At 48.5% G+C, this 26,279-nt stretch overlaps 3 protein-coding genes across 6 annotated transcripts; 2 read left to right on the top strand and 1 right to left on the bottom strand.

Annotated features, from left to right (window-relative positions):
* Positions 1 to 8,922: 8,922 nt before the first annotated feature.
* On the top strand, positions 8,923 to 12,060 carry Sdr39u1 (short chain dehydrogenase/reductase family 39U member 1). The gene is made up of 6 exons (XM_041633927.1): positions 8,923 to 9,015; positions 9,307 to 9,413; positions 9,501 to 9,583; positions 9,922 to 10,043; positions 10,821 to 10,964; positions 11,202 to 12,060. Exons 1-6 carry the CDS (start codon positions 9,000 to 9,002, stop codon positions 11,612 to 11,614), a joined length of 885 nt encoding a protein of 294 aa, XP_041489861.1. The 5' UTR covers positions 8,923 to 8,999; the 3' UTR covers positions 11,615 to 12,060.
* Positions 10,452 to 22,547, bottom strand: Khnyn (KH and NYN domain containing). Of its 4 annotated transcripts, XR_005972528.1 has the most exons (9): positions 22,393 to 22,547; positions 21,527 to 21,744; positions 19,907 to 21,024; positions 19,660 to 19,790; positions 19,483 to 19,579; positions 15,033 to 15,140; positions 14,754 to 14,855; positions 11,963 to 14,298; positions 10,452 to 11,860 (listed from the first exon to the last, which is right to left on the bottom strand). XR_005972528.1 is itself a non-coding variant. In XM_041633925.1 (8 exons), the coding sequence occupies exons 2-8, from the start codon at positions 21,725 to 21,727 to the stop codon at positions 14,046 to 14,048; spliced, it is 2,010 nt and encodes a 669-aa protein (XP_041489859.1). In that variant the 5' UTR covers positions 21,728 to 21,744; positions 22,393 to 22,547; the 3' UTR covers positions 10,452 to 14,045. The 4 variants fall into 4 exon arrangements, 2 of the variants coding, with proteins under 2 accessions (XP_041489859.1, XP_041489860.1); XM_041633925.1 differs by having other exon boundaries at positions 10,452 to 14,298; XM_041633926.1 differs by lacking the exon at positions 22,393 to 22,547 and adding an exon at positions 21,837 to 22,141 and having other exon boundaries at positions 10,452 to 14,298.
* A 637-nt stretch (positions 22,548 to 23,184) lies between these two features.
* Cbln3 (cerebellin 3 precursor) lies at positions 23,185 to 25,878 on the top strand. The gene is made up of 3 exons (XM_041634100.1): positions 23,185 to 23,656; positions 23,984 to 24,103; positions 24,381 to 25,878. The coding sequence occupies exons 1-3, from the start codon at positions 23,381 to 23,383 to the stop codon at positions 24,576 to 24,578; spliced, it is 594 nt and encodes a 197-aa protein (XP_041490034.1). The 5' UTR covers positions 23,185 to 23,380; the 3' UTR covers positions 24,579 to 25,878.
* The last annotated feature ends 401 nt before the right edge of the window (positions 25,879 to 26,279 follow it).

The raw sequence follows: 26,279 nt of genomic DNA, 5'->3' as shown, positions 1-26,279 counted from the left end.
AGATGTGCTGACCTCTCAGTGGAAGCCAGGAGATGTGCTACGTTGGGGAAGGGGTTTTGCTCTTGTTTCCACAGAAGAAGAAAAATTGTGGATACCATCAAAATTAATAAAGTTTCGATTTGAAGAGGAGAAACCTCTTGGAAAGGAGAAATGACAACTCATCCACAACGATGATATTCATACAGGTGGTAAGAAAAACATATAGAATGGGGGCAGGGTTCTGTTCTTATCTCCACAGGAAAACACTCATCTTTGAGAAATTCAAGGGACCCTGGATGTTTGGATACTGACAGATGGAAAAATACCTGCCCAATAGGAAATATCAAGAAAACTGAATGGGTTGTGTAAGTAATATTAAACCATATTTCTAAATTTATAAAGCTGGTTTTGAAGTTGGACTCTGGCTCAGTCCCTCTCCAATTCCAAGCCTGTTAGTAAGAGAAAAACCCAGAGTTTCTGGAGTTTCTGTCTCATGTCAAGAGCCATGATATGGGACAGAAAGAAATATGAGTTTAGAAAACATCTTTGCTTTTCTTCATATCTATCATACTTTTCATTGAATATATCTATCATGTCTTTCATTGAATATATATATATATGTCTATATGATTAATGTTTAAGTTTTTCATAATGAACAATGAGTTTTTCCTGAAGTGACATTTGAAGTTTCCAGGAAGAAGATGGGGCCCCATAACAACAACTCCACCTGGTTGATATGACGTCATGATACTGATAGCGCTACTACAAGACCTGCTTTCGGTACCAGCTGCACAAGACAGTTCCAACTTGGTTAGCTGAAATGGTGCACATCTTATACAACATTTTGGCCAGACCTGCACGAAAATACTCAGAGACTATTTGCAATTTTAAAAGACATTATCTTGAAATTTAACCATCATTTTACTTTCACAGGATCCCCCAGAAAGAACGTCGCCCCTATGACAGCTGGAAGTAATTCTAGAGAACGACGTCCCCTCTCCCAGTAAAGTTTGCCCTTGGGTTTAGGGACATCATTTAGGGGTTGATTATAATTAGTATATGATTGAGGGTTGGGGGAGGAATTTTATAAGCTCAGGGATCATTTTGAAAAAAAAAGAGGGATGATGGGATAATAGACAAATATATTGGTATAGATTCTTGTATATTGATACAAAGTTAAATTATATTGACTATTGTACGCATGCATGTTTCTACCTCTGTTTAAAACATTTTTATGTATTGACATATATTGTATTGATATATATATATTGTATATATTTACCATATTGCAGTGTACATTTCTACCTCTGATTAAGATACTTATATAATATTTGTGTATTGATATATATTTACCTACTGCAATGTATATTTGTACATTGTTTATATTTGGAGGTCATTGTCCTCATTTGTTTCACAGTCGTTTATTGTCTTATTCTTTAAGTTAGATAGATATTGAGAATTATATAGACTAATTGTCATCTAAGTTTGTCATTTATAATTAGACTAATCAGGTTCTTTAGATATATAGAGATTATACTCAGTATAGATAGATAATCTTCAACCTCTTCAAAGAGCTGTAGAAAATGGCCTTTAATCTAACTCAGAGTTTCGTGATAGTGAGACACAATTGCTCCTGGCAACACCGCTCTATTCCCGAGAAAATGTTGAGCACCAAAAACACTCCACCTGGAGCCTTTCTATTTGGCAGAACTGGCCTTTGGGCAAAGAAATGCCCATACCTCAACCACTGACACAGATACAGAGCGTGCATCAATGGATAAAGCAGGACTGTCATATCCTGCCAAGACAGGGTAAGATAGTTTTGAAAAGTTCCTTGCCTTTAATAATGGTATGTCAGTTATGTTAGGCCTTAGCCAAAATTGGTTGACTCAACGTTGCAAGCGAGACTTTGGGTGATTGCCCAGGTAGTCAGTTGTCTCTGTCAATTGTTGCACATTTTGGATATATCTCGTTTGTTGAGTAGTGTTTATTCCCTTCTCAGATCTTTGACTGAGTTGAAGATTATATAATTGTAGTTACTCTTTACATTATTTGGACTTCTTGAGATAGAATGTTTAGCAAAGCTTTTGTTCTCAATATTGTTTGTTGTATTTATTATTTGTTGTTATTGTATGTAGTTGTATTTGGTTTAGTTCTGTCTTATTTAGACAAAAAGGGGAGATGTAGGGATAAGTCCCGCCCCTTAAGGGGCGTGTTCGCCTCGGGCTAATGTCTGCCTATTTGGCGAGCAAGCTCCAAGCTCTCGCTTCTGCTTTCCTGGTCTCCGCGGGAACGGTGGTTCTGTAAGTCTATTTCTACATTAAAGCTATATATATATTTTTACACTCTGTCTGCATTCGTTTACACCGCTACACTGAACATTTGTTCAAACTCAGAATGTGAGTAGTCAAAATGCCACATTCTTTTTTTTTAGAGTATTAAATAATTTATTTAAATCTTATCACTGGGTACTTGGAGATAACATCAGAACACACAATTTTTCATAAACCTCCCTACTCTCTGCAGACTCTAAACCTTCTCCTGATGTTGAACACAAGTAGCATGTTGTCATTCGAATTCTTTTTATTTTTATTTTATTTTATTTTTTTAAACAATCTTTTTTGTTTTACATACCAATTCCATTTCCCTCACCCTCCCCTCCTCCTGCTCCCCTGCCTTACACACACACACACACACACACACACACACACACACACACAGCATTCCCCAACCACTCCTCAGAGAGGGTGAGGCCTCCCATGGGGAGTCAACAAAGTCTGTCACATCACTTGAGGCAGGACCAAGGCCCTGTCCCCCGCCCCCCACATCTAGACTGAGCAAGGTATCCCTCCATAGGAAATGGGCTCCAAAATGCCAGTTCATGCACTAGGGATAAATACTGGTTCCACTGTCAGTGGCCCCACAAACCTCCCAAGCCACACAACTGTCACCCACATTCAGAGAGCCTAGTTTGGTCCTATGCAGGTTCCCTAGTTGTCAGTGAGCTCCCACTACCTCGGGTCAGCTATTTCTGTGAGTTTCCCTATCATGGTCTTGACCTCTTTGATCATATTATTGCTCCTCTCTCTCTACAACTGGACTCCAGGACCTTGGTCCAGAGTTTAGCTGTGGATCTCTGCATCTGCTTCCATCAGTTACTGTATGAAGGTTCTATGATGACAATTAAGGTAGTCATCAATCTGATTACAGGGGAAGGGCAGTCAAGGTACCCTCTCTACTATTTCTTATATTCTTAGCTGGGATCATCCTTGTGGATTCTGATGAATTTCCCTAGTGCCAGGTTTCTCACTAACCCCATAATGGCTCCATCAATCAAGGTATCTCTTTCCTTGCTTTTCCTCTCTGTCCTTACCCCAACTCGACCTTCCAGATCCCTCGTGTTCTCCCCACTTCCCAATCCCCTTCCACCCTCCACCCTCCCCCACCTTCCATGCTCTCAGTTTACTCCAGAGATCTTGTCCATCTCCCCTTCCCAGGGAGATCCCTGTATGCCTCTCTTAGGGTCCTTTTTGTTTCCTGGCTTATCTGGGGCTATGAACTATAAAATGCGCTTCTTGAAGGTGTGTGTCCTGCCCAGGCTTCAGAATGGTTTTTGCCCTCTCTCAGCCAAAGCCTTTCCAGAGTAGATCATTGTACTAACTTCTAATTTCTTTTTCATGGGTATATTATTAGATTTACTAAAGTTGATCTTTTTTTATAAGAAGACAATGAAATCTGCATAACTGTAACACATATACAGAGGGCCTAGGTCAGACCCATGCCTGTTCTCTGGGTGTTGATTCAGTCTCTGTGAGCCTCTATGAGCCCAGGTTAGTTGATACTGTGGGTTTTCTTGGGGTGTCCATGAACCCTCTGGCTCCTATATTCCTTCCTTCAAGTCCTCCACAGGATTCCTTGAGCTCCACCTAATGTTTGGCTGTGGGTCTCTGCCTCTGTTTCCATCAATTGCTGGGTGAAGCCTCTCTGATGACAACTGGACTAAACACCAATCGATGAGTATAGCGGAATATCATTAGGAATCATTTAGCTGACTTTTTTTCCCCAATTGTGTTTGCTTCTATTCTAGATCTCTGGGCTATGTAATATCTGGGTCGTGGCCCTCGAGGTCCTGTCAGAGGTGGACTCCCTTTCATGGTAAGTGTCTCAAGCTGGACCAGTCGTTCTTTGGTCTCTCCCACAATTTATTTGTGACTTTTATCCATGTACATCTTGAAGGGAGGACAAATTGTAGGTCTAAGGTTTTGTAGACGGGTTGATAACCAAGTGCCTCCACTCAAAGTCTTGCCTGGTTACAGAAGATGACCAGTTAAGACACAGTTTGCCCCATTGCTAGGATTCTTATCTAGGGTCACCCCCATAGATTCTTGGGAGTTTCTATTGTACTAGGTTTCTAGCTCATCTCAGAGATGCCCCTGATTCCAGTTGTCTTTCCCAGTATTCTCTCCCTCCATCCTCCCTCTACCTGATTTCTCCTGTCCCCAATCTCCATCCAGAGGTCTCTCCTTGTCCACCGTCAATGAGCTATTCTATTTCATCTTAACAGTGAAATTCATGCATCCCCCTTGAGCCCTCCTTGTTACTGATCTTCTCAGAGTCTGTGGATTGTAGTATGGTTAATCTTTATTTAATCGCTATCTTAGTTGGGGTTTCTATTACCATGAAGAGACACTATGACCACAACAACTCTTATAAAGAAAACATTTCATTGGGGTGGCTCACTTACAGTTTCAGAGGTTCAGTCCATTATCATCAGGGCAGGGAGCATGTCAGTGTGCAGGCAGACATGGTGCTGTCTACGTCTTAATCAGAAGGCAACAGAAAGTGGACTGACTCACGGGCATGGCTTGAGCATACATGAGACCTCAAAGCCTTCCTCCACAATAGCACTTTCCCTAACAAGACCACAACTACTCCAACAAGGCCACACCTCCTAATAGTGTCACTTCCTATGATATTATGATGGTCAATTACATTCAAACTACCACAATAACTAATATCTAATTATAAATGAGTACATATCACATTTGTCTGGGTCTGGGCTACCTCACTCAGGGTAATCTTTTGCAGTTCCATCCATTTGCGAGCAAATTTCATTTGTTCCACAAGAGATATTCATGAGCAAATTCATTTTAAAAAGTAAACTTACAATCTGCACACGGTGATTCAAACCTGAAATCCAGAATATGGGAGGCTGAAACAAGGGGATTGCTGCGAATCTGAAGCCAGTCTGGACTGCAAAATAAAGCCTCGTCCCAAAAAAATAAATAAATAAATAAATAAAAAGAAGAAAATAAAGTTATGCAAAATTATACTTTTTCACACCTGAAATATAACAATAAATTTTGAATTAATGTAGTTTTGTTATAAAATAGTTCAGATAATACCAAGATTAATAAAATGAAGAACCTGGACCCATCACTTGATCTAAGAAATGAGAGTTCCCCAGTACTTGTCTTAGTTAGGGTTACTATTGCTAAGAAGAGATACCATAACCACGGCAACTCTTATAAGGAAAACTTTTAAACTGAGATGTCTCACTTACAGTTCCAGAGGTCCAGTCCATTATCATGATGGGGAGCAGGGCAGCGTGCACAGGCAGACATGGTGATGGACCTGAGGATGCTACATCTTGCAGGTAAGAGGAAGTCAGCTGACTTACTGGTGGTATTCTGAGCATAGGAAACCTCAAGGCCCACCCCCACAGTGACATACTTCCTCCAACAAGGCCATATCTATTCCAACAAAGTCACATTTCCTACTAGTGCCACTACCTGTGAAATTATGGGGGCCAATTACATTGGAACTGCTACAGAACTCCTCCCTATCATACTCTGCCTCCGCAGGAAAATGCTACCCTGAGTTTTGCATTATTCTCATGCATTTTCTACTTTTATAATCTATTTATTTAAAATATCATAGTTTTGCTTGCTTTTAATAATTAAGTGGAATTATAGTGTAAATACTTCTGCAACTTCCCTTTCTATTTAATATTATAGCTGTGAGGAGATATCAGGGCATGTGGAATTCTGGCTATGCCGACCTAACGGGTTTTACTGAAGACAGATAGGGCGGTTAATCTTCACTGTCAACCTGACTAGATTTGAAATCACTTAGGAGACACATGTTTAGGTGCGTCTGTCAGGGCATTTCCTGAGAAGTTTAGCTGAAAGGGGAAGACTCGGCCTGACTGTGGACTGCAGTATCCCATAGACTGGAGTCCCAGAGTGAAACAAGGGGAAAAGTAAACTGAGCCCCAGCTTTCAACTCTCGGCTTCCCGACTAGACAAATCCATTTCCAGCCACCACACCTTCCAGGCCTTGAAGGATTGTAGCCTCAAACTGGGAGCCAAAAGAACCACTACACTTCAGCTGCTTGTGTAGGGTACTTGGCCACAGCAATGAGAAAGGGATCTTATATATACACACCAATCAAGATGATCAGACATCACCTGGAGGGTGGTAAAAGATGAAAAGCCAACTGAATATGGATAACTAGATTATCAAAATGGTAGTTGTTGCTAAATGGATTTAGCAGGGATCTTTGATAAAATGGGATTTTGTAAGGAAATACACAGATGAACATAAAGGAGACTCAAAAGCCTGACTGAAGTTTGTTCAAGCAATGTATCTTTAGCAGATGCTCAGGCCCAGCAATACTTTAAAAAAACAAAAAAAGAAAGAAATCTATCTTTTTTTCATTTTACATACCAATCCCAGTTCCCACTCCGTCCCCTCCTCCCATTCTCTCCACCTTCCCCCACCCCCATCCACTCCTCAGAGAGGGTAAGGCACATTGTTTCAAGAAAAGACCAAGGCCCTCCCTGCTACATCTAGACTGAGCAAGGCATCCATCCAAAAAGAATGGATTCTAAAAAGCCAGTACAAGCAGCAGAGACGAACCCTGGTGCCACTGCCAGTGGCTCCTCAGTCTGCCCCAGCCACGCAACTGTCACCCACATTCAGAGGACTAGCTAGGACCTATACTTGTTCCTTCCCCATCCGTCTGGAGTTGCTGAGCTTCCATTAGCTCAGGTAGACTGTTTCAGTGGGTGTCCCCATCATGGTCTTGGCCTCTTTGCTCATATTCTCACTCCTCCCACTCTAACTGTGTTTTGGGAGCTCAGCCCAGTCCAGCAATACAAGCAATACATTTTGTCTCTTAAGATTCCCTTTAGTTTTGTTTTTGTTTTTGTTTTTGTTTTTTTTTTTTTTTTTTTTGGTTTTTCGGTTTTTCGAGACAGGGTTTCTCTGTGGCTTTGGAGCCTGTCCTGGAACTAGCTCTGTAGACCAGGTTGGTCTCGAACTCACAGAGATCCGCCTGCCTCTGCCTCCCGAGTGCTGGGATTAAAGGCGTACGCCACCACTGCCCGGCTTCCCTTTAGTTTTTTTGTTGTTGTTTTTGTTCTTTGGTTTTGGGGAGCTTTTGGCGGGGTTGGCTTTTTGAGACAGGGTTTCTCTGTAGCTTTGGAGCTTGTCCTGGAGCTCACCCTTGTAGACCAGGTTGACATCGAACTCACAGAGATCCACCTGTCTCTGCTTCCTGAGTGCTAGGATTAAAGGCGTGCACAACACCACCCAGCAAGTTTTTGTTGATGTTGTTGTTGTTTGAGACAGGGTTTCTTCCCTTTAGTTTTCTAAAGAAGTTGGCAATGCTGTTGAAGTGGTGAGGTGTTGATCTGACTTATTGAATAACTCTGCACTCGTAGTCTTTCTTAGCACATATTACACACAACACAGTTGTCTTGTCACATGTTATTCCATGATCATTCAGCTTTCAATGTGTAGGTGGAGAAAAAAAAAAACTCAAATCAGGAAACATATTAGGAAAGTGTTCCGGGAGTTTAGACAGAATAACTGGAATGAGGGTTGTAGTTATCAGAGACCAAAATAAGTCTGAGAAATTCTTAGTAAGTAAAATCAACTACATTTCAGGCAAGCAGAGATCTAGAGGCGCTGGAGTGATGGTTTAGTGGTTAAGAATACGTGATAGTCCTCCAGAGCACCTGGGCTGGAGAGCCAGCAACCATACAGGACCTCACGACTGGTTGTACTCTAGTTCTGGGGAATCCCCTAACTTTTTTTGGCCTCGAAGGGCACCAGGCACCCACGTGGTACCGGGACACACAAGCAGGCAAAACTACCAAACACATACTTTTCTTCTTGAAATGAGAGATCTAGAGTGGTTTGTATGGAAGTCAGGAACTCGAAGAAGAGATCTGAATTGCATACGTTTGGGGGTTCTATGAAGAATTAGTGACTGAACTCATATATCACAACACAGATGGTAATGGATAGGGGCTATGTGTTGTGGGCAGCCAGGATGACGGTGGACGGAAACCAGAGACCTGAGATGGTTCCGTGGGCAGACTGCTGTGCAGGCATCAGGAGTACCTGAATTCTGTTCGCCAACCACCTTTAATGAAAAGCTGGATATATAAAAGTCAGTTGTAACCAGCGCCATTAATCTCAGGGAACACAGCAGGAGCCAGTCTAGGCAATTGTGAGCTCCAGGTTCACTGAGACCTTGTCTCAAAAATAAAGGTGGAGGGTGATAGAGGACTATTTCCTCACATGTATTCTCTAGCACACACAAACCCAAAGACGGAAAAGAGAGGGGCTAGCGAGCGAAAAGAGGGTCCTAGGATCCAACTAGCAACATTTATCTATAGTTTGAGAATTTAAAGGAAGCGGAGCAATCAACAGACGCCAAAATTCGTTCTTAAAGTCTTTGAAGACAGAAGCACCCAGCACTTAGAGGTCTGGATATGTGTCGGTTTCTTTAGGAGCGGGTATTTCTGCGCGTCCTCCTCCCCTGTCTTTTGCAGCATCAACCTCTCTTCCCACGGAAATTTGCGGTCTTTCGATATTGCTATATATAACTCCTTCCGGGTCGGGGGAAGCGGGGTGGCGCACACCTAGTCCTGCAATTCGCGTGAGCCGAGGCGCTTAGTCGCGTCCGGTTTTAAATCTCGCGCAGGCGTGTTGGTTTCCCCGTCGCTATGCGGGTGCTCGTGGGTGAGGGAGGGCTGGGAGAGTCGCGGGGGGCTTAGGCTGAGCCCGAGAGCTGGGAGACCAGCCCCACCGGGCGCCGTCTTCTAAGCAAGCGACCTAGCCTTGGCTTCCCAGCCCCAAAAGCCGAATCCCTGAAACCCCGTGTCCTGTGTCACCTCTGCATTGTGGGGCGGGAGCGGGGGTGGGGGGGAGTGGAGGAAAGGCCTGGTGTCCTAGGGGACGGCACCAAAAAGGGCAGCCCGGCCTGCCTCCTGCCTCCTCCCGGAGTATAAACAGTTTGTGCCCTCCCATCAGGTGGCGGGACGGGATTCATCGGGACAGCCCTAACCCAGCTGCTTAAAGCCAGGGGCCACAAAGTTACGTTGGTCTCCCGCCAGCCTGGGCCGGGTCGAATCACGTGGGTACGTCCAGCCTCAGCAAGGTGGGTGGGAGGGCAGTTTGCGCGCCGCCGGGAACTGTACCAGCAGGTCCTGTGCTTTCTCCAACAGAGTGAGCTCATTAGGTCGGGGCTGCCCCTCTGCGATGTTGTCATCAACCTGGCCGGAGAGAACATCCTCAACCCTCTGCGAAGGTCAGCTGGGCCATAAAGCAGTGTCACTAGCACAGAGGCAGAAGGTCGACTCCCCTGAGCTATGCGTGGCAGACATACACTGTGCAAAGTGTGTCTTAACGTTGGAGCCGGTTCTATATCGGTGTCTAAGAAAGCCCATTGTTGCGGCTAAAGAGACGTAGTCCAAGCCTGTTATGGAGGGGGGGAACAGTCTTGGCTGTCTTAGCCACCCTGAGTTATGCATTAAGATAGATAAAGGACAAGTGGCTGGCCGGGAGAATAGGCAGGTGTATAGATGAGCAGTGAGGATATGGGTTGGATGTGTGTCGGTACTTCTGACCTTTTCATCTTCTCTGCAGATGGAACGAGGCCTTCCAAAAAGAGGTTCTTACCAGCCGCCTGGATACCACCCACTTGCTAGCTAACGCCATCACCAACGCCACACACCCACCGCAGGCTTGGATACTAGTCACAGGTGTAGGTACGTCCCAAAATCACCAACCTCTTACATTAACAGGAAGAACAGAGAAGGCAGCTCAGGCCCTTGGGGCTAGTTAGACCCCACTGAAGCACCCTAGAGGACTATCCTTTCCAGTGTAGCTTCTAGACCCTCCAGCCACGGCAGGTTTCTCCTAACCTCTGGATTTTCACTACGTGGTATTCATGGGTGTGAACTGAGTGGTGAGTGTACTTGGCTAGAGACTCAAAGCTAGGAGCCCTTGGTGGAAGCCCTCAGAGAATGGGATGGATGGTACCAGTCCTAGTGCTGAGGAAGTCGACCTACTGCCAAATACCTTGCTTTTTGGTCCACAGTTCTTTATAAACAAGTCCCCTATTAGTGTGTTACCCTTGAGACAAAATAACTGCAAACAATTAAAATGAAATACTCTACTATTTTATACATTTAATCCTTGCAAAACCTTATGAGGTAGGTACAGTTACTCCCATATTGAAGATGCAAATTGTTCATACAGAGAGTAACTTGCCAGAAAGTCACAGATGTCAGGAATGGCGGAGCTCAAGCAGCCGGGCACCCAGGTTTCTGTTCCTAAGCACTACACACTAGCAGCCTCTGGGTATAGCCCTGTAGCCAAAGGCTAGACTGGCAGGCAGGATCACAGGAAGCAGCTCAAGGGGAAAACAGTCATGGTTCTTTCTTCTCCTGTGGAGATCCAACGGATCAAAGAGAGGGAGCCTTTAATGCAGAAGGCCCAGCAGGATAGGGCCAGCCAGAGCAATGAGTGCTTTCCCACGACAGCTTACTACCAGCCAAGCCTGACTGAGGAGTATGATGAAGACAGTCCAGGAGGAGATTTTGACTTTTTCTCCAACTTGGTAACCAAATGGGAAGCAGCAGCCAGGCTGCCTGGGGAGTCTACACGCCAGGTCGTGGTACGTTCAGGTGAGGACCAAGGGCCTGGGAATCTGGCAAAGTGGACGATTTCTGGGCCGAGGTGGGCTGAGATTACAGTGAGAGAACACCATCAGTCTAGCTAACCTACAGAGGAAAAGTCCCAAGAACATCTGACCTGTCCAAACCCACATGGGAAGAAAGTGAGGAAGGGAAAAGACAAGTTAGAGTAATACAGATTTTCAAGGCTAAGCAACCTTCCTGTACCACCCCTCTTGCCTGCTTTAGGGGTTGTGCTGGGCCGCGGGGGTGGTGCCATCAGCCACATGCTCCTGCCCTTCCGCCTGGGCCTAGGAGGCCCCATTGGTTCAGGTCACCAGTTCTTCCCCTGGATACACATCGGTGATCTGGCAGGAATTCTGACTCATGCCCTTGAAGCAGACCATGTCCAAGGAGTCCTGAACGGAGTGGCTCCAGCATCTACCACAACCAATGCTGAGTTTGCCCAGGCCTTGGGTGCTGCCCTGGGCCGCCCAGCCTTCATACCTGTGCCCAGCACGGTGGTACAAGCAGTCTTCGGACGAGAGCGTGCCACCATGCTGCTGGAAGGCCAGAAAGTGGTCCCACGGCGGACACTGGCTACTGGCTACCAGTATTCCTTCCCAGAGTTAGGGGCTGCCTTGAAAGATGTCGTAGCCTAAGTAGACAAGGACCCCCCCAAGGCAGGAGCTGAGGCCTGTTGTTCCTCAACTAAGAATTGGCTCAGGTGATGCCTGTATTTGAGATGAGAAGCCATCTGGGTCTTAGAACCTCTCCCCGTCACTTTCTTCCCGTGTTGTGTTCGTCCATCTGAGAACATCAGTCAAGGTTGTAATCCCATCCTAACCTCAACCTCTTCAACTTCTTGTCATTTCTGTGTCGCACTGTCGCCCCAGTTCTCCTATATACTGTGTAGAGAAAGTTCAACAGTTATGGCAATAAATTCTATAACTAGCTTCAGCTGTCTCTTTGGCTTAGATTCTCCTAGAATTTATCTTAAGGTCTATTACCTAGATGGCTCTTCTTCCTAAATGAGGTTCTGAATGTTGTAATACTCAGTCTCTCTCCTCACCCTTCCCTTTCTTGGTCTCTTCCCAAATGAGCTGGTGAGACATGAGGTATGAGAGATTAAAGACAGTACACATAAGGACCTATTTCCAGTGAGTTCTGGTGCTGCCCTAGCCACCTGTTCAGAGGATGCCAGCAAAAATGGGGAAAAAAAAGAAAGGCCTGTAGGTTAGCCTCAGTATTTCACCCAAATGGCAGGGAATTCATCTAGCAAGCACATGCAGATCCCACGTCATACTGCGGCAACACGAAGCCAGTGTCCCTCTGTAAGCTAGGATCTGTCTCTCATCTGCTTGGGAACACTTCAGTCTCCTTCCAGGGCCCTCAGCATAAAAAGGAAACTAATTCTGGCCTTCTGTACACCTACCATCACGGCAAGCAAAAAGAGCAAGAAACCAATCACAAACTTAAAAAGCTTTTCTACCAGCAACCAGTTCAGACCATTCTCTTTGTTTCCTGGGCACTAAAAGGAGTCACTGTCATTTCCCTGATCACCTTGCCTCCAATACAGCTGTCCCAGCCTGAGTCAATCTAGTGTAGAGATGAAAATGGCCCAACGAAACAGACAGACACAGACCTAGGGACCCTCTCCTCGATCACCCACAGTCACCTCTCTGTGTCACTAGTAAGTCAGCCAGAAAAGAAGCTAATTCAGGGACTTGCTACAACTCTCAAACAGAACTGAACCTAGGGAACCTGCCTTACCTCTTAATCTGAGAAGTTGACTAGCTCTGAGTTATTTCTGGGGAAGGTAAAAATAACAGAAGCTTGTTAGGCTACACTAGAGAAAACAAACTACTGGCAAACTAAACATCCAGGTCAGGAGTGTGCCTCCTTGCAGACAGTAAATCCCTGGCACAGAAATCAAGCAGATAGCAAACAATGACTTGTGGGAATTAGGATGTAAACACTTGGCCATGATAGGTCAGTGGGGGTCATCTGTGACTAACCAGGTGTCTTCCACTCCTAGACAATAGTTTCTTAACTATACACAGAAAGCAGTACTGTGTCTTACCAAATGCAACCCACGTCTTCCATAAAGGAAATAATAAATCCCACTAACATTGTCACTGCAAAGCATGGCTTCATGAATTTGGTGAACACATTCAACACCAAAGATTTAACCGGGGCCTTTCTGACACATTTGTGAATCTGTAAACACATTTGAATGCAGCTGACCAGCTGCCTCTTCTGGGGACCCTGAGAGTTTTTAGGGAATGCAGCAATCAACCCTAACAACTATTTTGTTAATCTGTGTTTGGAAGGTTGCTGGGAAAGGGTGCAGCCATGACAGGCGTGTTCTACTGAAAACCCCGAGTTAAAACTGAGGGTGTGGACTGTGGACATCTCTGAACGTGAAGTTTTGGTTAGGGAGCCTATGCAGACACAGGCAGACACACCTGAGACATGATCCAAGATCACTTCCTCACAGGAGCCTTCCTCTGTGTACCCAGTTCTCCTCTCAAAGGTTATTTTTTATGCCTGTTGTACAGACACAAATAAAAGTCAAGCGACTCTGCCAAGGTCGCAGGCAGGCACAACCCAGTCTGGGAGCCTTCTGGGACTCTGCTGTCCCACTGCAACAGCCCGCATAGCACTGTGGCCCTGCAGACCCCCAGACAGCTCAGCCTACACTAGCCATTCAGAAGAGCAGCCTAAGGATGCTTTCTTCCTCAGCTTAGCCTTTTGCTGCCTCCAGCTTACCCTAGCCTCCAACTCAGCTTAACCTGGCCAACAGTCTCAGCCTTCAGGAGGAGCCTCTACAGCCTGCAAAGACCAGGATGAGTGCTTAAATCTGATCAAAGGCTCCTTAGAGCTGGCTGCAGTCCTGACTAAGGTCGAGCCACCTTATGGACCCCAGGCAAGAGTGTTCCCACACTCAAATCTCTTCTCCGGTGCTTCCTCCAGCCAAAGCACCATCTTAGAGGGAGTCGGGCACAGTCTGAGCAGCAGAGGACTGTAAGGAAGGGTCTGGGCTGGGGTTGCTAAGTCTGATAGGGCAGCAGCTATGCAGGCAAGTAAGGCTCAAAAGTTGAGACTCAGCAGGGCCTCAGAGAGTTGATTAATATCCCGGCAGTATGGTTCCCGCTGCAGGATGAAGTCCACCTTATGGTCCTGACCCCAAAACACCTCCAGCAGCTGGCGCCGGAGCCGCTCTGTCTCCCTGGTCTTCCGAATGCCACCTTTTTCCTCTTCCTTCCCTTGCTTCGCCTGCTGCTGATTCCCATGGTCTTTGAGGCTTCTGGAGGGTTGCTGAGCCTTAGAAGAGCCCTGTTTCCTGGAGAAAAGCAGAATAAGAAGTGATAAGCACTCGGCAGAAAAGTTGGGCCTCCAGGAGCCTCAGGCAAACTGACAATTCCCAGCTTTGGAGACGAATTCGTGAAGTTCCCTATGCTGGCCACTGAGTGGCAGTATCCCACTAGGAATGCAATGTCCTGTTTAATAACTTGCTTATGAGCCAAAAGAGGGTGTGGGGGTGCAATTGGCTATCATTACATGCAATCATCTCCCAAATCCTTCCATCAAACACACAGACCAAAAGGAAAAGAAATAAACATTTCCCTTCTTAGTACGAAGTCTGTATCAGGAGTCCCTGGGGGGACTTTAAAGGCCAGTCCCACAAACTCGAGACTACTGCAGTATAAAGCTGGCCCAAACTGTGACACTCCCATGCAAGCCTCCAGTCCTTCAGAGAGGAGATCAACAGGCTCCGGGCAGAAGCAAGGGCATTACCTGACTGTCTTCTTCAGGAACTCATCCAGGGTGGGGCCATTTCGCCCCAGAGGGTCATCTGGGACCATGAAGAGGTTTCCCACAAAGGTGAAGGGCAGCAGGCTGGATGCAGAAAGAGGGAGTCACAGGAACGGTCTCGCTGACATCACCCAGACCAAAACCACCCGGAGCTACTGGCTAGCGTCCTCAGGCATCTTCAAGCCCCTGCCCAGGATTCTCACCCAGTGGCCAGAGAAGAGCTGCTTTAGAGAAAGGTCTGAGTCGCTGCCCTATTCTCACCGCTCTCTGATGATGGCCATCCACTTGTCTGACTCCTCTGCCAGATCTCGGAACTGGTCATTGGAGACAATGATCCCATCGGTCTCTTCCGCCAGCTTCACCATGAACCTGTCTCGAGGAAACACAGAAACCATTCTGGGATTCCCCAAGGATCAATCCCACGGTATGCTATCAATGCCTGTGACCCAATTCTGGTGATGGAGGTCTGTCTCCAAACTCGTTTAAATGAAGGGTGAGGGAGGCTTCTTGGGAACTGAGGCCAGACCCTCATGCATCCTAGGCAAGTGCTTTACCACTGAGATTATAGGTAGGCTGGTAGGTAGACAGACAGACAGACTGACCGAGGCAATGGGGTCAGACAGGCAGGGCATGGTGGTGCACACCTTTAATCCCAGCACTCAGGAGGCAGAGACAGGCAAATCTCTTGAGTTCTAAGGCAGTCTGGTTTATATAATTTCATGACAGTGACATAGAGAGATTCTATTTCAAAAACAAACAAATCTTGCTAAGTTAGTCTAGCCTTGAATTCTCTCTGTAGCCCCAGCAGGCTTTGAACTCTAAATCTTCCTGACACAGTTCTGATTACAGTGTGTGCCTCCACATTCAGCCCCTCCCCTCACTTCACACAGGTGACTAACTGGGCGTAGGAACCAAGGTCAGAGAACAAACAGCTGTGAATCCAAGGTAGTGTCCCGAGGGCAGCCCATTCACCACACCCATCACTGAAGACTGAGTCTGAAACAGAGCTAGCGAGAACTTTCTCCCGCCCTACCACCAGTCATTCACAATCCCCCATTCCTCCATGCTGCCTTACTTTCCAGGGCCACAATCGCCTTAATAATCCAGACATTAAAACTGGGACTCATGCCAGCATTCCACCAGCTCACCTGCCTCACCTCACCATCCTCCATCCCTCAGTCTCACCTGCTCTTCCCCTACACAGAGCTCTTCCACACCTGCCCTTCATCCCAACCAGTCCAAGTGAGAGGCCTTGAGTAAGTCCACATGTCCAGGCTACACCTAAGGAACTTACTTTCTGGGAGCAGGCGGTATGGCTCGCTTGGTAGAGTGCTCACCTAGCTGCATGGGGCCCTACGTTCAACCTCCAGGACCACATAGACTGGGCATGGTAACACACACCAGTAATCTGGCATTCAGGAGAATCAGAAGTTCAAGGTCATCCTTGGTTACTCAGTAAGCATTGAGACCAACCTGGCTACAAGAGACCTTACCTCAAAAAATAAATAGAAAAATACAATTTTCAAGTTTTTTGTTCTTTATTAATAATTTACTTATTTTTATTTTATGTGCATTGTTGTTCTGCCTGTGTGAGGCTGTCAGATCTTGGGAGTTACAGACAGTTGTTAGCTGCCATCTGAATGGTGGGAATTGAACCCAGGTCCTCTGGAAGAGAAGTCAGCGCCCTTAATCACTGAGCCATCTCTCCAGCCCCTCAAGGTTTGTTTTTTTTTTTAAGATTTATTTTTTTTATATACATACAGATGCTTTATCTGCATGTATACCTGCAGACCAGAAGAGGGCATCAAATTGTGAGCTGCGGTGTGGTTGCTGGGAATTAAACTTAGGACTTCTGCAAGAGTAACCAGTGCTCTTAACTGCTGAGCCATCTCTCCAACCCCAAAATTATAAAGCTTTTTAAAGACACCTGAGGCCTACTTTAGTAATTTTGTTTTGTTTTATTTGTAAGATATGAACTCACATAGCCCAGGCCTGCCTCCAATTTACTGAACAGCTGAAGCTAACCTCAAGCTTCCTGCCTTTACCTCTACCTCCCAAGTGCTGGCATTAAAGGCAACTGCCATCATGGCCAGGTCCATCCACAGAGTGAGATTCACAAGGTGGTAGGCAGTGAACTAACTTTTGAGAGGTTTAAAACCAAAGAGATCAGTCCATCCCACATCCTTCTCAGTCAAAACTCCCAATCCTTCTTTCCTGGAAAATCCTAGTCACAACATGGCTCCCTTCCCTGGGCTCCTACAGTGCCTGATTTACGGTTTGTTTGTTTTTTAATCAATTTTCACTTTGGGGCCCTCTGAAGCCAAGGACCAACTCTTGCCCCAGAGTTCTTTCTCCAAGTCATGCGCCTAGTCTGAAGTGAGCAGTCAGTATCTGAAAGGCATTGTGGTCCAGAGAAGACAGGGAATCCGGATTAGGTACAACAGGTGTGTGGGAAACAAGTTTAGGGGTTGCTATGCTACATGAAGTCCACAAAGCGTGCTCTCTAGTCAAGGGCTTCCCGGCTCTGGGGTTAGGCTACCTCTTGCTCTGCAGAACTCACTCAGCAGGCCATGTTGGGTTCCACTGTGCTGATCTGTACCACAATGAAGAGAAATTGCAAGTCTATATCATGTAAGTTACTGTCTTAGATAAACCCAAAATCTAGGCCTTAAAACAAAATAACTGCACTTGGGAGGCAGAAGCCACAAGCTCAAAGCCAACCTGGCCTACAGACGAAGTACCAGTTCCAGCCCAGGGCTACAAAGTGAGATCCTGTCCAAAACGGAAACAGTAGCATCAGAAGAGTCCTCCTTGGTTTTTGTCAACTTGATACAATATACAGTTATCTGGGAAGGCGACCCCCAAGTGAGAAAATGGCTCCACAAGATTGCCTATAGGCAATGTGTGAGACATTTTCTTCATTGCTGATTGATAGAGCCCGGGCCACTGGAGGTAGGGCCATCTCTGAGCAGGTGGCCCTGGGTGGTATTAGAAAGCGAGCTGAGCAAACCAGTAAGTCGTATTCCTGTGGTCTCTGCACCAATGCCTGCCTCCAGGTCCCTGTCCTGACTTCCAATCAGAGAGGGACTATTACCTGAGAGTTTTATGACAAAATAAACCCTCTCCTCCAAATTTCTTTGGATCATGGTATTTATCACCGCAACAGAACCAAAGAAGAAAGTGAAGTACCTTTTGTTATTTTACTTACTTCTAGAGAGTAAAAGTTACATATCTAAAATGATAAAACACACAATAACTATGCTGGCTAGTTCTTAATTGTCAACTTAATCTAGAATCACCTGAGAAGAGTTCACAGTGAGGAACTTTCTGGATCTGGTGGTCTGTAAGAACGTGGTTAATTAGAGTGGAAAGACCCAACCACTGTGAGCGGCACCATTCCCTAGGCAGGGGATTCTGGATCCCATGAGCAGCAGAAGCAAGCTGAACACTACCATTTATGCAGTCATTGCTCTCTGTTCCTGACTATGGATGTGATGTGACCAGCTCCCATAAGGTCCTGCTGCTGTGACTTCCCAGCTATAATGGACTGTAACCTGAAACAGGGAGCTAAAATAAACACTCCTTAAAGTTGCTTTTTTGGACTTTTCTGGACTTTCTGGACACCAGGCATGCACAAAGTGCACATACATACATACAGGCAAAACACTACTACACATAAGATTTTTTTATTTTACACAAAATAGAAAGGTTTAAAATAGCTAATCAGTTTTAAAGTGTGTATATTTCCACACCATGTGTGCACAAGTGTAGCAGAAGTATACCCTACGTTTTCTGTCTAGCCTATATGGTAACCTCTGTCAAGGGAGTTGACCACTTACCCTCTGTATCTACCTCTGTAAATAGAGGTAAATGCAGGCATCACCCTTCTCCTGTCTTTCTTCTTTTTAGTTTATTGAGACAGGGTCTCACTTTGTAGTCCAGGCCAGCCTGGAACATACTTTGTAGCTCATGATGGTCTCAAATTCGTGGGGATTATCCTACCTCGGGCTCTCAAGTGCTGGGATTACAGGTGTGACTACCACACCCAGCTTCATGCAACACTTAATTGGGCCCATGCAAAGGTTAAGAGGGTACCGTCACTGGACTCTTGCTTAGCACCAGGACTGAGGTAAGCACATACCTTATCTTCTTTTGATATTCACAAGGAGGGTGAATGAATGGAGAAGGACCCTGAGACAAAGAGGTTGATTCACTAAGAGGTGGGGTCAAGGCCATAGAGAAAGCAGATCACTACTGAAGCCTGGAGCTCTAATTCTGACATTCTGTTCCATTCTGAGACTGGTGGTCTCTCACGGAACTGTGTTCTAGGCAGTCCTAGTATTCAAAGATTGTGTTTCTACATCTTATGTATTTTGAAGATTTTCCCAGAATGTTCAAAGAATTTCTCTACATGTTTGGAAATTCTGCCAGCCATTCATGTCATCAGCCTTCCCGGCTCTCCGTTACAGAGCATTTTCTAGACAGTAAAGCACTTTCTATAAATACAAGGTGAATGATGAGCAGGCCAACACAGTTGTCCACAGGCCCTCTCGTGTCACCTGCAGAGCTGACTTACCTACCCCATCATGTGTCCCACGGAAACTAACTCCACTACTGAAGCTGGAAGACAGAGGTCAGGAGCATCTCTCTCCTGCTCAAAGTCCCACTAGACTCCTTCAATAAAACTGGGGGCCAGGGGAGGAGCAAATACCTGTCATCATAAGAAGAAATCCTCTTGCCATCCATGATTCGTGAGGGTGTCAGGGAAAGCAGACTCAGGGAGTACAGCTTCTGCAGGAAGTGACTCTCTACAGAACAAGATACAACAGGGTTCTCCTCAAGGTAGACATGGCCTGACCCAGGACACAGATCGCCAGACCCAACTTACCTCTGACCTTGGAATCCTTACTGAAGCGCCACTGGGGCACAAAGACAGTTATGTCACGATGCCCACGGTCCCAGAAGTACTGCACAGCAAGAGCAATGCCCCGGCTTGAGAAGTAGTGCTGCAGGCCATGCCTGCAACGGAGAGGGTCAACGCTCAGGACCCACAGGAGGAGGCTGCACGACCAGCCCCTCGGCAGATGTCTCCAGGACAGACCCCTCCTCAGAGCTCAACCCCCCCAGCTACTTACACCATGGCTACGTTGCTGCCGTCAATGACGATATGACGGAGGTCTGGCTGGCCGGGCACATTAGCAAGGCACAGGGTGAAAGGGTCCTGTAAGGCTTCCTGGAAACGCTGTGTGCCAGTCACCAAGTTGCCCCCTCGAGCGCCTCGTTTAGACCCTCGACCTCGAGCCCCAGCCTGTTGCTTGTCTCCCCTGTCTCCCCGATCTCGGTCTCCACAGGGCCATGGGGGTTCCGGCGCAGGTGGAGGGCTAGGTACTCTGGGAGGTGACATGCTCCCATTATGGAGCCGCTGGAGGAGAGAGGCTCCCCGAGTTTGAGCTGCCCTCTGAGAGGGCACATGGGCACCAGAAGAGTCACCCTGCATACTGAACCCTCCTCTTTGCTGAGGAACCTCCTCCTTCCCCAAGGCCTTTCCCTTCAATGGTGCCTCTGCTCCTCCACCTACTGGTTGTGACTTGAAAGCCACTCCTCTCTCCCAGATCTCTTCCCCAGAGGGCTCCTTCCTCCCTGAATGTGTGTCCCTGACACCTTCCTGTTTACTTCCCTGCTTCTCCATAGTAGGTCTTTCTCCTCTTGCTGCCCTTGAATCTCCCGACCCCACCACTCCAGTACCCTGGGACTCCCCACCTTGACTCAAGGGAGCCCTAACTCCCTGGAATGGAGCACTCAACAGGCCTCCACTCCCCTGCCACTCAGGAGAGGGCAGCACCTGTGGACCCTGCTCTCCGGATGCCTCCTGTGCCAGGCTTAGAAGCTCCTCCTGGACAGCCAGAGGCAGCTGCAGCAGGGCCTCCATGTAGACATCCTCCCTAGTCTGCAGCAGAGCAGAGAAGTCTCTCAGCACTCCAGCACTGGCAGGGGCTCCAGGACAAGACTGCAGCTGAAGATCCCAGCTCAGCCGCTGCACTAACTCCTCCACCCGGCTCTGAGCCATCACAAATGCCTCCGTTAGGCCACTGATCATCAGAGAGCCAGGAACCAGGGGCACCAGGTGGGCAGATGTGCTCCAAGCCAGGCAGTCAAGGAAGAAGCCGTGGGCTCCCCGAAAGACGCAGTGCAGTCTGGGTGGGTAGCGGATTTCACTCTGCAGTTCTGGGCTGCAGAGCCCCTTCAGGTATTCCTAGATGGGAAGGTCAGAGGGGAACCTTCTAGAAGCCATCTCCTTCAGGTTCATTGTTCTCCCTGAGCTCCAAGCGCATGCATCATCCAAGTAGATACTGTTATTATTCCCATTGTAGACACAAGGAAATTTAAGACTAGATCAGAAGGCTGTCAAGTGGTGAAGCTGTATCAGAACTCCTCGAGGCCAAAGAAAGAAATGTGGCCACCCCCTGCCACACCCACTCACTCCCAGTGAATTCCTAGGCAAGGGCCACCTGCTGTGCCATTGCTCTATTATCCCCAAGGGCACAAAGTAATTTATTTCCAAATGCCTGCAGTACCTGGGCCAACAGGGCAGAAGTGAAACCAAAATTCTACATAAAAAATAACTGCTGAGTTCCTCAAAGCTCAGGACAGAAGCAGTCAGTAAGATAGCAGAGGCAGAAATCCTGCCCAGCCGCTCCTCCGAATCTGCCTAGGGGAGGGGCGGGGTCCTAAAAGGACGTGGGAGAGGAGTTCACCTTGGCTCTGCAGACGTTCTCCTTGGGGCCCTCAAGCTGCAGCCAGATATGAGGGTTCTCTGGGCAGTCTTTGGAGAGGATGCTCATTCCCACGCTGAAGATACGCTCCAAGCGAGCCTGCTGCTCCCGAACCTTGTCCTCTGCCACCGCAGACACCGCAAAGCGGTCAGGAGTCGGGGAAGCCAACCCGCAAGTAGACATGGCTTCTTCCTGGGGTCCTGGAAGAGCAGAGGCAAGCTCAAAGTCTCTGTCTCTCTTCAGCCCAAATCTCAACCACACGGCCTACACCCCCACAATCAACAAGTCGCACCTAGTCACAGCACCGGTAAACAACCCCAGGAGGTAGCACTGCCACCTCGGAGGTAGAGAGGTTAGAAAATTATCTATCCACAGGCCTCTCCCGGAAAGGAAGTCCTTCGTAAACAAGGCTATAGGGGATAGACGACCGGCCTCAGGACACAGATGACCACCGCCCAAAGAGGGGGAGTTCCGTGAAGGAGCCTCCAGCTCATTCTGAGAGTCGAGAGTCGTAAGAAGTGGGTGGGTGAGGAAAGATTCCCAAAGCTCAGAGGTCTCTACAAGTTTTGAATAGAAAAGAGCCTCTCCAGAGACAACTACTCGCCGGAGGCTGTAACTAACTGGGTAGTCCTGGGAAGGGGGTGCCCTTGCCCAGTGTTCTTTCTCTAGCCACTCCTACCTCCCGCCTCTCTTCTCGGAGACGTGCGTCGCTAAGAGTCCCACCCAGGACCCGGGGCCTGGCCCGCCCTCTCACAGACTGCCGTAGTGGCCGCCCCCCCCCCCCACCAGCCCGATCACCCTCCGGCCTCGGCCTCCAGCTCCCGATCGCCGGGAAGGGGCGTGCCTACCGCCAAAGCCGCGAGTCCCGCTGTTCCTCTAGGGGCCCGGGGTCCCCGCGCTTCTCCCTCACCCCAGGGGGCTGGGGCTGGGGACCCGAATCTGGGAGGGCCTCCTCGGCGTCCCACCCAACCTACACCCCGGTCGTCAACAACGCGTTCTGGTTTTGGAGTCACTTCCCGGCCTGGGGCGGAGTCAGACCGGCTCCTCCCCCGCCAGGGCTGCGCTGCCGTCTCCTCCCGCGCCCGCCCTCCCGGGCTCCGCCTGCTGCCCTGCGGCCCACTGACTCGCCCTCCACGTCCCCCGCTCCCCTGCCGGGCCTACGGGTAGCCAACACTTCTGTCCCCACCCCCAACCCCAGCCCCACCCCAACGCCTCCAGCCGACTCTCACGTTCGCCTCCCGTTCTTGGGGGGTCCTTGCGTGTTCTGCTCAGTTGAAGGTTCCAAGAGGGAAAGTGACTTGCCCAGAGTGACAAGAGAATACTGCCCTTGGCCCAAGCACTTTCGCCAAGTAGATTGTGGGGAAAGATAAGGACACACTTTCCAACATTAACAACAACAAAAAAAGATTCTACAGAGAAAGACAGATTGTGAAGAGTTCTGAAAAGGAGAAGATGAGGAAGGAGCTAAAGAAACTTCGTCGTGTGTGTGTGTGTGTGTGTGTGTGTGTGTGTGTGTGTGTGGTTGTTCTCCATCACCCACTCTCTGGCCTCCCTGCTACAGAATCAGGCGTGTCCTGCCTCCGTGCCTCTTCTCCCTCCCCGAGCCCAACTGCTGTCACTCCACGCTTTGCCAAGGAGGAGGGAACTGCAGTGACAGCAGGAGTAAGGAGAGGCCAGGCAGAGCTCTATAGGGAAGGGGGTGCCCAAACTAGGTGACGGACCCATAGGGAGGACAGAGGAGCGGAGCTAGAGGTTCTGAAAGCTTGAAGCAGGGGAAGGAGAGCAAAAGGGAGCCAGAAGACAGGGAAACCTGTGAATACAGAGTCCCGGGCAACGATGGGAACTCAATGGCACAACCACAAGCTGCCCTTGGCCCTGGTGCTTCTGACCCTAGGGGCTGGGTGGGCTCAAGAAGGGTCAGAGCCTGTCCTGCTGGAGGGAGAGTGCCTGGTGGTCTGTGAACCAGGTCGACCTGCTGCAGGGGGACCTGGGGGAGCAGCCCTGGGAGAGGCACCTCCAGGAAGAGTGGCGTTTGCTGCAGTCCGAAGCCATCACCATGAACCAGCAGGGGAAACCGGCAATGGCACCACTGGTGCCATCTACTTTGACCAGGTAATACCCTTGCCCCATGCAGAGGACCTGCAAGGACCTGGACTCTACCGTCCAAGCCCACTTTGCAGCCCTCAGACTTCAAGAAAACCATTTCCTGCATCTCTTGGCACACCTTCACCAAAGATGGCCACCGACTGTTTGCCTTCCTTCACTCATACACACAACCTTTCTTCGCCATTTCTCCTAATCTTCGAATCCACAGATTCCCGTCGCACTTGCTTGCCACCCCTTTTGTCCTTACCCATTGCCCAAACACCAACCTCAGTGACGCATGCGCCTGAGCCCCAGGCACCCTGGATCCCACTCAACAGGATCTGCTCCCTGTAGGTGCTGGTGAATGAGGGTGGTGGCTTTGATCGGACCTCAGGCTGCTTCGTGGCCCCTGTCCGTGGAGTCTACAGCTTCCGATTCCACGTGGTAAAGGTGTACAACCGCCAAACTGTCCAGGTGACCAGAGTATCAGCCCCATCTCCCGGGGAAGGGAGGGTCATAAGCACATCGCTGGGCAGCTCTTCTATTGACCTGTATCCTGGGGACCATGAGCAAGGGAGGAAAGGTCCTGCCTAGCAGGGTATGGCAGATGTGCAGAGCCCAACACAGGCCACCCCTCAGCCCTCACAGGAGAGCCCATTAAGCCTCAGGTTCCCAAAAGGAAGTCCTTGGAAAGATGAGGGTCCTGAGCTAAGGGCTACGAAATAGGAGCTAACTGAGCTCCCCTCCTCAGGTGAGCCTGATGCTGAATACATGGCCGGTCATCTCAGCCTTTGCCAATGACCCTGATGTGACCCGAGAGGCAGCCACGAGCTCTGTGCTGCTTCCCCTGGACCCTGGGGACCGTGTGTCCCTGCGCCTTCGTCGGGGGAATCTTCTGGGTGGCTGGAAGTACTCAAGCTTCTCTGGCTTCCTCATCTTCCCACTCTGAGAACCCAAGCCTTTAAAAGACAGATATTTAGCATCTGGTCTTCTGCCTTGCCCTGCCCTGCCCTGCTCTGTCCTGCCCTGCCTTGCTCCAGAAACAAGCGTCTTTGGAGCAAGAGAAAGGCCCCCTCAGGCTGCCTATAGCCCACCTTCTTGCATGAGATCCTATGCCAAACACCCAAGGCTAAGAGCATAGAAGAACAGAGCTATGGATTTTCTAGATGCATCACTCCTCAACCCCCACCACTCCAGTTGCCCGCCCAGCCTCTGCTGCCCCTCGCCTGCCTGCAGTTCTGGCTTAGAGCAGGATTGGCAAGAGGAGAGCCTGTACGACTTCACAGACTCCACTCCACTCCTCCTGTTCTCCGCCCTGGCTTCCTGCTCAGTGTTATTTGGTGACAGGTGGCACAGGTAAGCCTGACAGGCTCCCACAGGGACCCAGATGGACCAGCCTCATAGTACCTGCAGACTCCATCCTGTTAGGAGTGCCAGCATGAGAGATCTCAGCCAGCACCATACTAACAGGGGCTGACAGCCCAACCATAAAAAGAAGTGTGGGGAGGGCCACCAGAGCATCCGTAGCTGAAGAGATAGGATGAGGGCATGTGCCTACCCTGAACATGGTAAACATTCTGCAAATAACCTGGGACAGTCAGCAGGCAGGAATCCTGCCATCCATCAGTGCCAGGTCCCAATGGACTCTGACCCTCATTTCCTGACCGTGTGTGCATGCGTGTGTGCGTTTGCTCTGACCAACAGACAAAACCAGAGCAGGTATACAGAGCTGGAGGCACGGTCAAAGGTCACATACGAGCCATGGAACAACATTTCAGTGACCATGTGTCCTCCTTGGCTAATTCCTAAAACTGCCCCACCTTTGAAATCTGAGTTTCGGTCACTCCCCACTCTTGCTGACTTCCTCCAGCTGTCTCTCAGCTACCTTCTCTGCACCTACAGCCTGTCCCTACCGCTAATCACTCTTCCTTCGATCCATACGGTCTTATTCTCCTTCTTAAGTTTCCTGTTACTGAGGAAGCCATGGTTCGCCCCTCTAGCTGCTCTTCCTCCAGCGTCAGAAACCCTCTTTCATCCGTTGTATCCATTGTCCCAGTGGTCCAGCATGAATGGATCTGTCTGGAGAACTGTGGTCGGCGAGACCTGGACTTCTCACTTTGGTGAGGATGCAGTTTGGAGCAGGCATTACAGGATTGGAGCACATATGACTTGTGGAAGAGAAAATGTCAATTTTTTTAAAGGCTATAATAGTCCTCAAGTTAAATAAATACCAGGAGCAAGGAGAAAAGGAGGGAGGGAGGGAGGGAGGGAGGGAAGGAGGGAGGGACGGAGGGAGGCAGGCTAGCGGTGTAGCTCAGAGGCACCAGGTTTGAACTCCAGCGCTGGGGTACGGGGTGGGGAATGGGTAAGAAAGAGGGGGGAGCATTTTCCTTCAGCATTTGTCTATACCCGTGTGACCAGGAAGAATAGTTTAAACAAGGTAAGAGATCATACTGTCTCACATGGAAGAGTCTGCAGCAGGGCAGGGAGTCCAGGATGAACAGCTGCTCACAAAAGCCCAGGCTCCCTCTTTGCAGCTCTGTTGTCCTTGGCATGACACCTTGTGGCCCAGGATGGCTTCTTGAGCTTCAACAACTACATCAGCCCAGCAGCCCTGGATAGGAAGAAGAAAGAATCCGCTCCTTAGGAG

Source organism: Microtus oregoni, unplaced genomic scaffold (assembly GCF_018167655.1).
Source record: "Microtus oregoni isolate MIOR12 unplaced genomic scaffold, Mior012 000045F_ref0000178, whole genome shotgun sequence".
Classification (NCBI taxonomy): Eukaryota; Metazoa; Chordata; class Mammalia; order Rodentia; family Cricetidae; genus Microtus; species Microtus oregoni.
This window is presented reverse-complemented; position numbering and strand designations above follow the sequence as displayed.